Source organism: Palaemon carinicauda, chromosome 8, assembly GCF_036898095.1.
Source record: "Palaemon carinicauda isolate YSFRI2023 chromosome 8, ASM3689809v2, whole genome shotgun sequence".
Lineage (NCBI taxonomy): Eukaryota > Metazoa > Arthropoda > Malacostraca > Decapoda > Palaemonidae > Palaemon > Palaemon carinicauda.
This window is the reverse complement of record NC_090732.1, coordinates 78,774,309-78,791,039: the sequence shown is the minus strand read 5'-3', so window position 1 is coordinate 78,791,039 and position 16,731 is coordinate 78,774,309. Positions and strand designations below refer to the sequence as shown.

General features: G+C 31.7%; 1 protein-coding gene across 1 annotated transcript; it reads left to right on the top strand.

Moving 5' to 3' along the window:
- The first annotated feature begins 11,711 nt into the window (after positions 1–11,711).
- Positions 11,712–15,514, top strand: LOC137644909 (protein deadpan-like). The gene is made up of 3 exons (XM_068377786.1): positions 11,712–12,003; positions 13,622–13,717; positions 13,893–15,514. Exons 1-3 carry the CDS (start codon positions 11,947–11,949, stop codon positions 14,922–14,924), a joined length of 1,185 nt encoding a protein of 394 aa, XP_068233887.1. The 5' UTR covers positions 11,712–11,946; the 3' UTR covers positions 14,925–15,514.
- The last annotated feature ends 1,217 nt before the right edge of the window (positions 15,515–16,731 follow it).

Below are 16,731 nucleotides of genomic sequence, written 5' to 3'. Positions count from 1 at the left end.
TTTTAAATGTTACTTTAAGGAGTTATAGTACATTATTTATCATTTATGATACAGCACTGAGTAAGTCGTGGTTGTAGTGATATAGCTGCAATTATGATCCATTTCGGAAGGTTTGGCAGGTTCCTGTGATCTTCGAGAACATACAATGAATGACGCTTGGAAGCTTGATGTTAAAGTCTGATTGATGCTTTCACTATTGGTACTGCTTTCTTGCTGGGGTCATGTATACAAATTTTCTTAGCTTGAACTGTATAACCTTTCTCTATTCCCTATCTCTACCTAATTCCTAAAGGTGGAAAGGAATAGGATTTCATGTGCTGTATTCAAGGCGAGTTTATTTTTCTGTATTAGTAGAGCCTTCATAAACGAAAGTCAGCAATTGTCCGAAGGCTGGTTTATAATTTTCTAATTGTTCAATATTTCCTCTCTTGTTGATCGTCTTCCATAGTTGGTATTAAAATGGATGAGAATAGCTCCTTCCTGAACGTGAAAAAGAAATATGTTTTCTTCATTTCGTTGAGGTTTTACCGACATAGTGTGGAGGTAGCTTCCACTAATAAGTCATAAAAGTTGATAAACCAAGTGGTGTTTATCGAGGTCCTCTTGATTTTGTCTTGGGTTATTTCATAATCAAACTACGGGTCTTGGCATTTTAGTAATATATAACTAGTTCTATTTCAGTGCATTGTCGTTCATAAATAAAGCCAATTTAAGGGAATACTGTACTGTACGCTGAACTACACACTACGATACCCGTGTATGAGGAGGTAGAGATACTTCGCAGATTTCTAAAATGATAATAGGAAGGTGTTCGATTTCAGACTATCACTATCAAGTTCGCCAACTAGAGATGGGTACCACCATCCACTTATTTAAGAAGAGACCGATGTGTAGCAACCACACAGCTAAGAAACTGATGAGAAATCCGAAGGCTGAACTCTTATGGCAATACCCACTTCAATAGGAAAAAAGAGTATAGTACATATACAATACAAGCTAATATATATATATATATATATATATATATATATATATATATATATATATATATATATATATATATATATATATATATATACATATATATATATACATATATATATATATATATATATATATATATATATATATATATATATATATATATGTGTGTGTATATGTATATATATATATATATATATATATATATATATATATATATATATATGTGTGTGTGTGTGTGTGTATGTGTGTGTATACAGTATATATATATATACATATATTAGTAATTTCAATACTAAAGTGGGTCAAAAGAAGAGAGGAGAATCAGCAGTAGGTAAATTTGAAGTAGGCACAAGGAATGACAGACAGAATAGATCTACTTGCAGAATTTGCTGAAAGAAAATATTCAAATAACAAACACCTTTCTTTATAAAAAGGAACATAGAAAATGGACATGGAGAAGCCCAAATGGAAAAAAGATAAATGAAAGATTTTATTCTCAGTGAAAATGTTAATTTAGTTAATGATGGTGAGAAACAAATTGTTTAGATCTAAGGAAAGAAAGAGAAAACTAATTTAAAGAAAAAAATATAATCACTGCTTTAATAAAAGAAATATCTGATGAGTTTAGTTTAGTAATACAAAATAGGTAGGCCTACTCCCAGCTACATGATGAATTGGAAGTAAGTAACGAAGAAATGAACAGTAATTTAACAAAATTTGTATTGGAATCGGCACAAGAGATAAGATCAAGGAAAATTATCAGAAAAGACCAAAAACCTAACCAAGAAAAGAATGGAAATGAGGGTAAAATCCAAGAGATATGAAATAGAATTACAATTAACTATCCAAAACAATAAACAAACTAAAAACCCAAGACATTCGTAAACACAATAAAAATTGAGGAAACACTAAAGAAAGGAAGAAGCATCAAACTGATGAAAAGAATACTTGGAACAGGCCGCTAACAGATGTTTCGATGAAAGGATGAAAATGGAAATATCGTCAACAATAGAGATGGAGTGATGAAAATTGCAGAGGATTTCTAAAAGAAATAGAGGAAATAACTTTGTGAATAAAAATAATGAAACGCCTGAGCCGGTACCAAAAGTAACAGTAGAAGGCATAAAAGAAAACATCAAAAGGCATGAAAAGAGGCAAAGCAGCAGAAGATGGCCTAACAATTGATTCAATAATAAGAGATGGAGGATATTTCATACTAGTGAAACTGGCTGAACTTTACACAAAACGTCTGCAAGAATGCATTATACCTAAAGCTTGGAAAACTTTATCATTATATTAATCACAAAAAAGGGAGACTCAGAACACCTGAAAAATTACCATCCAATAGGTTCACTCTTCGTAATATTGAAAATATTTACAAAGATCATATTAGGCCGAATAAAAAGACAGCTAGACTTTAATCAACCAAGACAGCAAGAAGATTTTAAAAGTGAGTATTCAACAACTGACCCTATCAGCTAATGGAAAAATAACCTGAGTATGACATACCACATGTATGGCATCTATAGACTATATGAGAAAGCTTTTGATTCTGTTAAAACTTCTATAGCATTGAAAGCCTTTCAAAGACAGGGAATAGATTTATCTTATGTTAGAACACTTGAAGATATCTATGCAAGAAGTAAAGCAATCCTAAAACTACGTAAAGATAGTGAAAAAAATTATTTGAGAAAGGAGTTTAACAGGGAGACCTCATCTCTACAAAATTATGCATAGTATGCCTTGAAGAAGTTTTTGAGAATTTATATCTGGTAAATTGTATGATTTGATATTAATGGGGAATACCTTAAAGATTTAAGATTTACAGATGACATAGTTCTTTTTAGTGAATCAAGGATAGAAATGGAAAAGATGATAGGATATTTTAATAGAGAAAGCAAAAATGTACGACTGAAAATGAATATGATTAAAACTAAGATAATGTTCCATGAAAATGCAGAGAAACTGCAAATATGGATTATGGAGGAACCCCCACATATTGTTAATGAATCTACGTATTAGGGCAAACAGTAAGTGTTTCCCCAAGCCACAAGACCGAAATTATAAGAAGAATGAGCATGGGATTGAGAGGTTTTGGTAAACAAAATGAGATTATGAAATGTAAAATAGCACTTTCTCAAAAAGGGAAATTTTTTAAGCAGATAGTCCTACCAGTATTAACTTGTGCACTGGAAACCTGGAGTTTACTGAAGCCTTAGGACATAAGCTAAGAATACCACAAAGAGCTATGGAAAGAATAATGATCAGAATAACATTAAGAGACAGAAAAAGAGCAGCATTGATACAAAGACAAAGTAAAGCAGAGGATATTCTAACAACATGGAAGAAAAAGAAATGGACGTCGGCAGGACATATAATGAGAATGGTAGGTAGTATATGGACATCAGGTATAACAGAATGGGTCCCCAGAGGTTAGAAATAAAGGCAGGGGAAGGAATAGTAGAAAAGACAGTGGATTGACGAATTAAGAAAGTGTGCGGGTGTGGACCAACATAGAAAGACCACAAACACACGCAAGTGGAAGGACACGTTTGAAGTCTTTCTTCTTCAGTGGACTAGTAACGACTGATGATGTGTGTATATATATATATATATATATATATATATATATATATATATATGTGTGTGTGTGTGTGTGTATGTATATATAAATATATATATGTATACATATATATACACATATATATATACATACATACATACATACATACATATATATATACATATATACATGCATATATATAAATATATATATATACACAGTATATATATATATATATATATATATATATATATATATAGAGAGAGAGAGAGAGAGAGAGAGAGAGAGAGAGAGAGAGAGAGAGAGAGAGAGAGAGATTCGGCCTATGGAGTGTAAGTGAAGACAATCAATAGTACTATACATATCAAGGTATTCTGCGCTTTCTCTGTTGAATACGTAGCCAACGTAATCACGGATGAACTAGTTATGCATATCTATAAATTCTGCAATTTGGAGGCTAATTAAATATGTATCTATCAATTACGTAAATTTAAGAATATTAAAATATGTAGTGATATACTTCAAATGAAAAACTACACGCATGAACACCAAAATAAAGAGAAAATCCACATTTGATTAACAGTTGAACATCACTGTTACACAAGATCCTGTTTCCAACGGAAGTTAAAAGAGCCACATTTCAAATGGTTTAGCGACGGTCGCTTTAAACCTTTAAAGCGTGGAGATATTAAAGGACCGTTTATGAGCGAGCTTCTACGTGCGCAAAGAAAAGGCAATTTTGATTTTTACAACACCCTGTCGTCTTATGGGTTATTTATAGATGACGGACCTTTATAGAAATGCCGGCACATACAAATTGGATGTGTCGGTGTCTTAATTGAAGCTAGCCTGTATACAAATAAATATGTATATATATATATATATATATATATATATATATATATATATATATATATATATATATATATATTTACATATATATACATGTATGTACTGTATATATATATATATATATATATATATATATATATATATATATATATATATATATATGTATATATATTTACATATATATACATGTATGTACTGTATATATATATATATATATATATATATATATATATATATATATATATATATATGTATACAGGCCAATATATATATATATATATATATATATATATATACACTCGTATATATATATATATATATATATACACTCGTATATATATAAATATATATATATATATATATATATATATATATATATATATATATATATATATATATATATTCCAATTACAGTTTTCTCAGCAATACTATACACCTCAAAGTCCATTTTTCTTGTATTCTCTACTTATTCAATACCCAATTTAACAAAAGTCTTTCATGTGTACATAACATTTGTTAGTATACACAGTACGTAGATAATTTTCAGTATCAAGATATATATATATATATATATATATATATATATATATATATATATATATGTATATATATATATATATATATAAATATATATATATATGTACTGAAATACATATCTAATTAAAACCTCAAGAAAGTAAGTCATAATATAAATATCATTTATAAAATAATTGACTGAATAGTTAGAGAGGTCCAGTCTTTCCTTTAAGCACTGTAGAACAAACAAGATACTAATATAAAAATATATGTAGAGTTATTAGGTCCTTTGATTGGCCAGACAGTACTACACTGGATCTCTCTCTCTCTCTCTCTCTCTCTCTCTCTCTCTCTGGTTACGGCTCATTTTTCCATACCTTGCACATACACCGAACAGTCTAGCCTATCCTTTCCCCATTTTCCTCTGTCCTCATACACCTGACAACACTGAGATTTTTCGCTTAAAGGGTTAACTAATGCAGTGTAGTAGTTCAGTAGCTACTTGCCTCTTAGTAAGGGTAGAAGAGACTCTTTAGTTATGGTGGACAGCTCTTCTAGCAGAAGGACACTCTAAAATCAAACCATTGCTCTCTGGTCTTGGGTAGTACCATATAGCCTCTGTATCACGGTCTTTCACTTTCTTGGGGTAGAGTTTTCTTGCTTGAGGGTACATTCGGGTACACTATTCCATATATTTTTCTTCCTCTTGTTATTTTTTGAGATTTTATAGTTTATATATGAATGATTTATTTTAATGTTGTTACTTTTCTTGAAATACTTTATTTCAATTGTTCATTACGTCTCTTGTAGCTTGCTCATTTCCATATTTCCTTTCCTTACTAGGCTACTTTCCTTGTTGGAGCCCTGGGGCTTAGAGCATCTTACATTTCCAACTAAGGTTGCAGCTTAGCAAGCAATAATAATAATAATAAGAGGCAAGTAGCTACTGAACTACTACACTGCAGTAGTTAACCCTTTAAGCGAAAAATTTCAGTGTTGTCAGGTGTATGAGGACAGAGGAAAATGGGGAAAGGATAGGCTAGACTGTTCGGTGTATGTGCAAGGTATGGAAAAATGAGCCGTAACCAGAGAGAGAGAGAGAGAGAGAGAGAGAGAGAGAGAGAGAGACCCAGTGTAGTACTGTCTGGCCAATCAAAGGACTCTCTACATAATAATAATAAAAGTGGCTAATGTATCGGCGAGATCCAACCACCACAAAAGTTACGTGTTTTTTTAAATAATATATAATAATAACAAATAAAAAATACCATTCTACATATCTAAATGTTTATAATACTTAGTCTTAGAAGGCAGACTAGTTTTGACAAAACTAATTTCGAATGTCTGTCAAGAACAAAGAAAACAATTTATTCGTTAAATGTACTCTAGTGACCTGGTCTCTATGAAAACAAAATGCAATCTTTGAAACAAGGCGACTCGAAGCCAGCAAAAATGGTGGCCACCTAATACCCAGGGTCAGAGAAATATTAAGAAGAGTTTTCCAATCACTCGATCCCTATCACCTGACTAACTTTCCTCTCATTTATATGGGCCATGGGTCAGAACAACCACCCGTGCAAGACCCCCCCCCCTCCCCCCACCTCCCATCTCTATATATTTGGTATCGCTGGAAAGCTTAGTATATCTAGATTCCAAAAATAACTAGTAACAGGAAAAAATCGTGGGACTGACTATGACAAATAACAACTTTCATTCATCTGCCCTAATGAAATAAAAATGTCCGCTCACGGCACTCCACATTTTTTCTTTAAAAAATAAAAAAATTATTACAGACTTATTGAATCACCATCTTTGAAGCAAGGATGACATGTTACACATCAAATAAAAATTAGGTTTACATACAATAGACTTCTTTTTTAATTATTATATATATATATATATATATATATATATATATATATATATATATATGTGTGTGTGTGTGTGTGTGTGTGTGTGTGTGTGTGTGTATGTGTATCTGCATTAGATAAAAAGTTATGTGCGAATGAAGTACGGTACCATAATTTGAACAAAATATATCCCATAAATTTGATATGCTTGAGTTTTGCTGTTTGGAAGAATGTAATTCCAAATAAATTGAAACAAATTGTAAATATGCATCAGTTTTCATTTGGTACATAACGTATTAAAAATGAACAAGTATATACAAAGTTATTGACCATTTCTCAAGATTGACATACTTTACGTGAAATACTTACTTTTGTCATTTAATCAGATGATATTCTTCATAAATTTAATACGTTTAATTTTTCTTAGTTGTCAGATTAACCTTCGTGTAAATTTTAACTAATTCTACATAAATCTAAAAAACAGAATATTTTAGCTTTAATTTTGTGCATTTGATTAGCCTTGCTTTTGAAGAATTACATACATACATACATACAGACAAGCACTATCACTAGATTGTTAACACCGTTTTATAGTGTCATTTATTTACATTTGCATATTAATAATTATAATAATAATACAAAAATTATTAGTACTACTATTATTAATGGCATCATTATTATAATTACCATTATTCAAATACAAACCAAAACACGAGAAATAAAAAAACTGAAGAACTTACTAACCGTCAGAATAAGAATACGTTGTCGCTGAAATCTCCAAAAGTTAAGATCTGAAAATACGAATGTCAACATTGTGTCCGTTCGTTTTCGGTAATAGAAGAGGAGGACCTCGCTTTCCCAAAATTACTTGTGTGTGTGTATTTGTCTATTTTCTAATCGAGCACATACCTGGTATTCCAGTCCAAATATGAAAGACTTCACGAGTGACAATTCTTCCTGTTCATATTCCAACGCTAGAGCCCGTGTCTTGCATAAGGCAAGGCAAGCTTATCCATCCTTTTCATAAACTGCTGGTTCAGTTAAGATAAAGTGTTTATTTAAAAGCACAAGATACAGACGACTGGCGGAATCTAATCGAGGACCCTTGCGTCAATAGACGTAGATGATGATGATGATTAAACGTTCCACACAAGTATCTTTTTTGCTATATATATATATATATATATATATATATATATATATATATATATATGTGTGTGTGTGTGTGTGTGTGTGCGTGTGTACTGTATGTGTATATGTACATATATTCATAAGGCAGAACAATACTGATATAATTTACTATTATCTTAACATAAATAGTTATAAGTTGTGCTTAAGATACTGATTGTCCGTAAATTGAATATCTATAACTAAAAATAATGACAATATAAATTTTGCCACATAGAATAAAGATTTATCTTGTTTGCATCAAACTACGCTGTTTTAAAAGTCAATTAGTAGAAGATGTAATAGCTCCGCTACAAGGTCTCTAGCTTTGAGTGTGTATTGGAACTAAACACTGATCCATGTATTTGGCTAGCATAATCTGTCCGAAATAAGACTAATCTTCATACATCATCAATAAATTTGATTTGTATGTTATGAGTTCATCAATAGGTTGAAAGCATTATTGTATTTAGATTTTGTCTAAGATATATTCTTTCCAGTTGAGGTGGATACCGAATATTAGTCCCAAAAATTTTATCCAATGATGAAATTGGATTTGAGTGTTCCCAATGGGAGATAAGTCCTAGTTTTATTTCCATCTACTATCACCTACCTTCACAGAAGTCACTACCACATTTGCATTGTGATCTATAGCTAATAAGACTTTGTTATTCACAAAGATATTTATGTTTATTCGAACTCTTTTAGAGTTACATTTCAAACATTATATACTAAGAAGGAGAAATAGCTAAGAATGGTTATGTTGTTGTTTTCATTATGGGATGGTTCGCATCTTGGTTGAAAGCGCGAGGAGCAACAGTCGTCTCATTCCTGGAGAGAAAATCCCGTAGATCTCTCTCTCTCTCTCTCTCTCTCTCTCTCTCTCTCTCTCTCTCTCTCTCTATATATATATATATATATATATATATATATATATATATATATATATATTTATATATATATATATATATATATATATATATATATATATATATACACACACACACATACACTGTACTGTATATACATATATGTATATATAAATATATATATATATATATATATATATATATATATATATATATATATATATGCATATATATTGATATATGATTGTATATGTCCCTGTGTGTAATAAACATAAACGAACACTTATTACATTACATTAAATTAACATCAAATACAAGTCTACTTAACTGTTTACAAGGATCAATAACGAACTCATGTGTGATGAAAAGAGAGACGAATAATGTGAAAAACGCATGTGACTAAATTCTATTCTTATACGACTTCGGAGAACAGTACATGCTAATCCTAGACATGACAATACAAAGGTATATTGAGAGAGAGAGAGAGAGAAAAAGAGAGAGAGAGAGAGAGAGAGAGAGAGAGAGAGAGAGAGAGAGAGAGAGAGAGAGATGCTTATTGTACATAGTTCACATGTCCGGTGATAATGATGATTTTAAGGGCAAACTTTATATTCTTTTAAAGAATATTTAACTATTGTACCCAACAATATAGGCTGAATATATTAACATTAATTATACAATCCTTAACAATAGTAGAACCAGTGGGCTATAACACTTTAGGAAACCATTGTCTAAAAACAGGAATAAAAACCACATGAAGATCATAATAATAATAGAAATTTAAACACTGATTGCACTTACAGTACATCCTACCATAATAGGTTTCTTCTACTGAGATAAAGGTCAAGTCAACTAGAATGCCTTGTCTATTTTCGCGAATGGGATCATATAACCCATCTGAGTTACAATAACAAGTGTGAAATTAATTATTTGTGAAAAAAAAATGTAGATTGAGACGCGTTGAAAGGGGGGAGAAATGCACAAAGTATGATACTATACAAACACTAGTTTCAATTCCCACGTACGGTATTCACGTGCAGAATAATACACCAGCAAAGCCGTTTGAAATGTATCGACCAGTGAAGAAAACTGTCGAAGTTAAAGCTACAGAAGCGAAACTGCAGGAGGACTTAAACTGCAGACTTACAGTAATACCACGTTGTTAGGTGTCAAACGACATTTTTTTTATTCTTTTATTATTTTAGTAAGAACAATCAGCAATATTAAACCTTTTTCAAAATACCCTGATTCTTCTTCACGAAATTTATTTTTTTAGATTCATGCAAGTAGGCTCTCTCTCTCTCTCTCTCTCTCTCTCTCTCTCTCTCTCTCTCTCTCTCTCTCTCTCTCTCTCTCTCTCTCTCTCTCTCTATATATATATATATATATATATATATATATATATATATATATATATATATATATATATATATATATATACAGTATATATATATATATATATATATATATATATATATATATATATATATATATATAGATTTCCCTTCTATTCATACTATATATTTCTTTCCAAACTTTCGCAGAACTCCTTCAAACCATTCTCCAGCCCCCTTGAGCCCCTTGGACATTGGTATTTCTATCGTTAGCCGAAATGGATTCATCAGCTTTTGTATATGAATTAGTTTTAAGGCAATTGTATATACATATAAGAACCAACCACTTCCCCCTTCCCCTTACTAACTTTTATCACTCAATCCTCTTTGTTTCGGTTCAAATTCATTACATTACTGAAATAAGCATTCATGTTCGAATATTTTCTTATTATCTTTACACTGTCACTGCGGATTTTTTTACAATCTTCAATTAACATTATCATATAAAAATCTACATCCGTTCTTTTACATGTTTTCTTCATTGCTTAAGTAATTATTATTATTATTATTATTATTATTATTATTATTATTATTATTATTATTATTATTATTATTAGCAGCAGCAGCAGCAGCATTAGTAGTAGTAGTAAGTTTTTGTAAAAATTTTGCTACTGGAAAACGTAGAGAGAAAAGAAGAAACAAATAATATTCAAATGGTATGAAGGAAACTATAAATAGAGACAATCACTCTCTGGGTTCGGGTTAATGAAAATACGATCAAATCCTGAAAGAGAAATTAAATTTCGGGGAAATAAGATATGCAATCTAATCATCTCAGTAACTTTACTTACACAGGCAAGCAGTGTCAGCCTGAAATTACTGAATGTAATTGTGGAAGCAATTAATAAAACCTCTCTATGCTTTAACAAGGCAATCTTAATGAAGATTAATTAGCGTTCCTTTGGTTAATATCATATCGCAAAATTATTACCACAAAGTTCCTCTGAATACCAGTCAAGGAGATTGCGGAGTTTTACACTTCAAAAAATCAATTGTTTCGCCGATTAGGCAAAAGCAATCATTTCCACATGTGTTACCCACAAAATTCAAGTGAACCCGTTTTCAGTCGCGTGGTTCACCTTGCGTGTGCTAATGACAGAAGAGCATCCGCCACGTGGGTGATGACTCCACCCTCAAAGCTATCTGGCCAATCCAGTTGCTCCAAATTTTCTCAGCGAGTTTTCTCAATTCCGATTGGACGCGTCGTAATGACGTCTGAGAGGAGCGCATGCTGTGGGTGGAACATCCGAGGAACGTCATTATCTTAGTTCCAGCAATTAAATCTGTTTCACAATTATATATACGTTTATCTGGAATCGGAATTATGTATTTGACAACAATCTTGCAGGATAAGTCATGAATAATTAAATGCAAGATGGAAAAAACTATATAAAAATGTGAGAAGAGTTGATAAGTATTTAGGCAGAAATATGTATCGAAATAAAAGTAGTTGGCACCTCCCTATGAGCTAGCCTTGGGTGGCGGTCGTGCGCTAGGACAGTTCACGTCTGGCGGTCACGCGATTTAATAGACACCTCTCCGTAAGGCACGCGATTCCATAACTTCATGGACGTGTGCCGTATGTCCAGTGTTCACTTTTACTAGTGCCGTTGCAATAGTCACTGTTCTTCTGTTAATTCAGTCTCCTTTTGGGTACTATAAAAATTAGATAAACGTCTAGACAATTCATGGACCGCTAATTCCAGAAATACACTAAAGAGCAATTAATACATTGCATTGTTTTGTGTGGAATGTGTAGTTCTAAAAGCATTACGAGAATGGCAGAAACACCCAAATCCACTAGAAGGGTAAGTTTATGATCTCTTTCTGTCAAAGAAAAACATCACACTTTTATTTCTAAATACAGGGCAAGAGTCATTATGTGGGAAAAAAAGGAAAATATTGTCTAAAATATTATTTTGCAAAGCGAAAAAAAAAAAATAAAACTTCTAAGTACAATAACAACACATTGTTTGCTAGAATAAAGTTGTACACGAATATAAGCTAAAGAAAGGCCAAAGAAAAATTTTATGTTGAAAAATATTTTCGTGTCTGTTGTAGAGTATGCAATCATGTCTTTTACTCAACAAAGTTTTGGTACAAGATGAAATAAAAATACGAGACAGTTATACATAAAAGGGTAATTAAGGAGACACGAAAATCAGTCTCTGTGCCTACTATTTTTAAATCCGCTTACTTAGAAATAGAGATAAATTTATCAAATGCATCTTAAAAACATATAGAAATAATGAAGGGAACATTACTTCAAGAAGAGTCAACATTCATTCCATTAGGTGTAGGTAGACTTTATCCTCCAAATGTGGAAACAGCTTTTTGATTAGGCTATTAATTAGAAATAATTTAATATCAACTTACACAAACGATTTATACCTTTCTATGTAATAAGGAATGAATGCTTCCAAGCACAATGCCAATGTAGATTTAATTATTTCTTAAACGTTGATAAATTAAACTTTGAAAAATTAAATCTGTCACCATCAAAGGTGAAAGCTCTGGATTTCATTCTATTACAGAAACACTTCAAATGACATCCTGTAGTGTAGGCCTATTGGATTCAGACGTGAATCACAAAGCCTCAGTAATTAACCTGAATTTCAATAAGGTGAAAGCATTAACTATGAGTGTAATTAAGAGATAAAAACTCACATTGTTTCTGTAATTACAGAAGAGAGATAAACTGATAGAGGATAAGGTTGGCTTTAAGTGTAAAGATAGAATTCACGAAAATACACAAATGTTGAGAGAAATACACAGCACATGATAATTCACCAAACAATGAACGGAGAATTAGATTATTATGAAAACGATATACATTTACATTTTGGAGGCAGGCCAAACTATGTGTATATATATATATATATATATATATATATATATATATATATATATATATATATATATATATATATATATATAGATATATATATATATATATATATATATATATATATATATATATATATATATATATATACTGTATATATATATATATATGTATATATATATATATATATATATATATATATATATATATATATATGTATGTATGTATATATATGTATGTGTATATATATATATATATATATATATATATATATATATATATATATATATATATATATATATGTATGTATGTATATATATGTATGTATATATATATATATATATATATATATATATATATATATATATATATATATATTTAATATATGAATATGAAAATACTTAAAAACGATAATCAAATAGAGTATAAAAAAATCAGGGACATGTAAGTACTGTGCTTTCGAACGTGTGACGAGTGAGTCATTCTTCGAGGAACACATTGGATATCAATCATGCCACACTATCACATTGACACAATCTTCGTTACAATAATAGCTAATATTTTTCTTTCTTTCTTTCCAGAGTAACAAACCTTTGATGGAGAGGAGGCGTCGCGAGAGGATTAACCACTGCCTCAATGAGCTCAAGAACTTAGTGCTAACGGCTCAAAAGAAAGACGTGAGTATTTAAAACCCACCAACTTCTCTAACAAAAGAGGTTTCATTTCATGTCTGATTCTGCCATTGGATAATCTGGTGTTAAATTGAAACCTTACCTATAACGACATGGTATACAGTAGATGGTAACCTTGATTTATTAATAATGTATTTAATTATGTAACTTTCTTTAACAGCCCACTCGCTACAGTAAACTGGAAAAGGCAGACATCCTTGAGATGACGGTGCGACATGTGCAGGACCTCCACAGACAAGATTCTGTCCCCAGCCGGAATCTACCGTCCCCCTCTGCGACAGATGCCACAGCGAAATACAACGCTGGTTTCAGAAAGTGCGCCTCTGAAGTCAGTAGGTTCCTTTCTGGGGTAAACGGTTTGCCCCCGGATCTTCATGCCAGAGTGCTATCACACCTCACTTCGACTACAAACGCAGAATTTCCAGCGGGAAAAAGATCAGGCGAAAAGGCGGATGGTGTGTCTCCATCAAAATTCCAGCCCAGGAACCAACAACCTCATCATCATCATAATGCCGGACAACAACACCAGTTGAAAATTATGGAAATGTCAGTTATTAATGCTCGGTTGTCCACCAGTCAACTGCCAACCCTGGTTGTGCCATCATGGTCAAGTGTGTCTGTCAGCGGTAGCCCTCCTACTAATGCCACTTCTCCAGAAGCAGCCGGTGCCCCGTCCTCCCCGGAGTCGGCCAGGGGAAGCCCCAGTATGACAATCTGTACTGAAGAGCCCGCTTACGATTTCCTTCAGGGCAGTGACAACATCAGTGCCATTAAATACCATCCCAAACTACCATCGGCTGCCCACTCCAGTGCACCATCCTCCTCTTTTTCCAGTGTTGAAAGCACCTACTCCAGTACCACGGTGTGTTCGGGTAGGATGCAAGTTGACCTCCAAGTGGCACCATTAGATCTAGCTACATCTCATCGCCGATACGTCACTACCACAACTTCATCTCCAAAGAGGCTCAGAGCTATAACGGTTTCCGTCGAATCCGCTTCTCCCCAAAAGAAGGCATATGCGTCAGTAACTCACCCAAGTACTCCATTATCTTCTTTCAGCAAAAGTATGCAACTACCAAATGTGACCCCTACTTTATCAAAGGGAGTAGGACCCCAAGCTTCCTTCAAGGAAGTTCAACAAGCCCCTTACCCTGCTCACAATCATCAGAACCCACACTGGAGACCTTGGTGAACTTCTGCCCGCCAAGAGCGTGTCAGGTTTCGTGGATAAGTTGTCCACAAAAGAGGAAAACATCACACATGAAGAAACCATGACGTCAAGAACAAAAACAGGCAATCAATTCCGACGTTTTGATTCTAAATATTAGCTTGAATATTGCAACACTTTCAAGTATTTTACAACAATAATATCTTCCTATTCTGTGAAAATATCGTGCCTTTTCTATGGTTATTGTACCTGATTGTGGGCATATACTGTACAGTATACACGCTGTGTCTAGAAACGCAAATTCATATCTGATAATTATTTTTATATATAACAAAATATTTTAAGATCCTTGATTCTGTACATTACATGCATTCCAAAGAACTTTAGAATTTGTATAAAGTATATCACTTCTTAGCGATATATGTCATCAAGTCCATTTTTTTTCTTTTTTTTTTTTAGAAGTTGCAGCTGTAATACTTAGGTAAAAACAAAGACATTCTTGCCATACTATACTTTTGTAAATATGTTTCCCGTGTTCCTAATACCAATGGTGCTGTGATGTGTGCATTTGCGTGTGTAAGATGTTCGTGTATGTCAAGTAAGTTTGAGTATATATATATATATATATATATATATATATATATATATATATATATATATATATATATATATATATATATATGATGACGTACACTATATGACTTGTTTGCGAGATGGCGTGTTTGTATGTTTCCTAGGTTTACGATTGTGCATCTCTCTCTCTCTCTCTCTCTCTCTCTCTCTCTCTCTCTCTCTCTCTCTCTCTCTCTCTCTCTCTCTCTCTCTCTTATATATATATATATATATATATATATATATATATATATATATATATATATATATATATATATATATATATGTATAAATATATGTATATATATTTATATAATTTATATATATATATATATATATATATATATATATATATATATTCCTTCATCTATGTACTATGCCAGCTCTTATACAAGGTGAATGTAATTAAAAATACTTTAAATGACTTCCTTATAGATACTGGATTATGATACATAGTAATGCTATTTTCTAGCGGTCCTTAAAGGCTAGTTGATAGGGTAGAAAGTCAATCCCTGGCCAAGGGCTTTGAGTAAAACCATGAATATGTAAAAATATATTTTGAGACACCTCTTATCTCTAGATTTTTGTCTTCCAAATCAAGTGTACTTCCACATTCTTTGTACATTCTGCAATAGTACAAAATATGAAATTTACCGTATATATCTTAACAAAATTATAACAGAATATCCCGAATTACTAGTATCTTTTTACATCCTTCGTTTTTCTTATATTTTTTTATGCAGATGATTCCTATTTACAGCAATAGTGAAACTAGAATGAGCAATATTAAAAGTAAAGTCAAATAACAAAAGAGTCAAACAGATGTTTTCACTAAGGTTAAATATCATCAATCTTTGTTGGGAAAGTAAAATGCTACAAATCAAAGGGACCCAATAATGTAGCAAAGTACATGAAAATTATATATAGAATAAAATAAAGAGAGAAATGACAATGAACACAAATAAAATCAAAACCAATATACAAGATAAATGAGACAAACTATGAAATAAGAACCATGAAAAACAGTTTCACTCATCATTTCGAGTCATTAAATTTCAAAGTTAAAAGCATGTTCGTAAATATAATTAAATTATTTAGTTCTTCTTACCATAATTGAATAAAAAGATAATTTCCAAGTTACGATTGTTAAATAATTTTCTAGATTGAGGAAAGCGTATCTTTGAAACAACGTTTCAGGCGTTTGTCCAACATCAGGTTT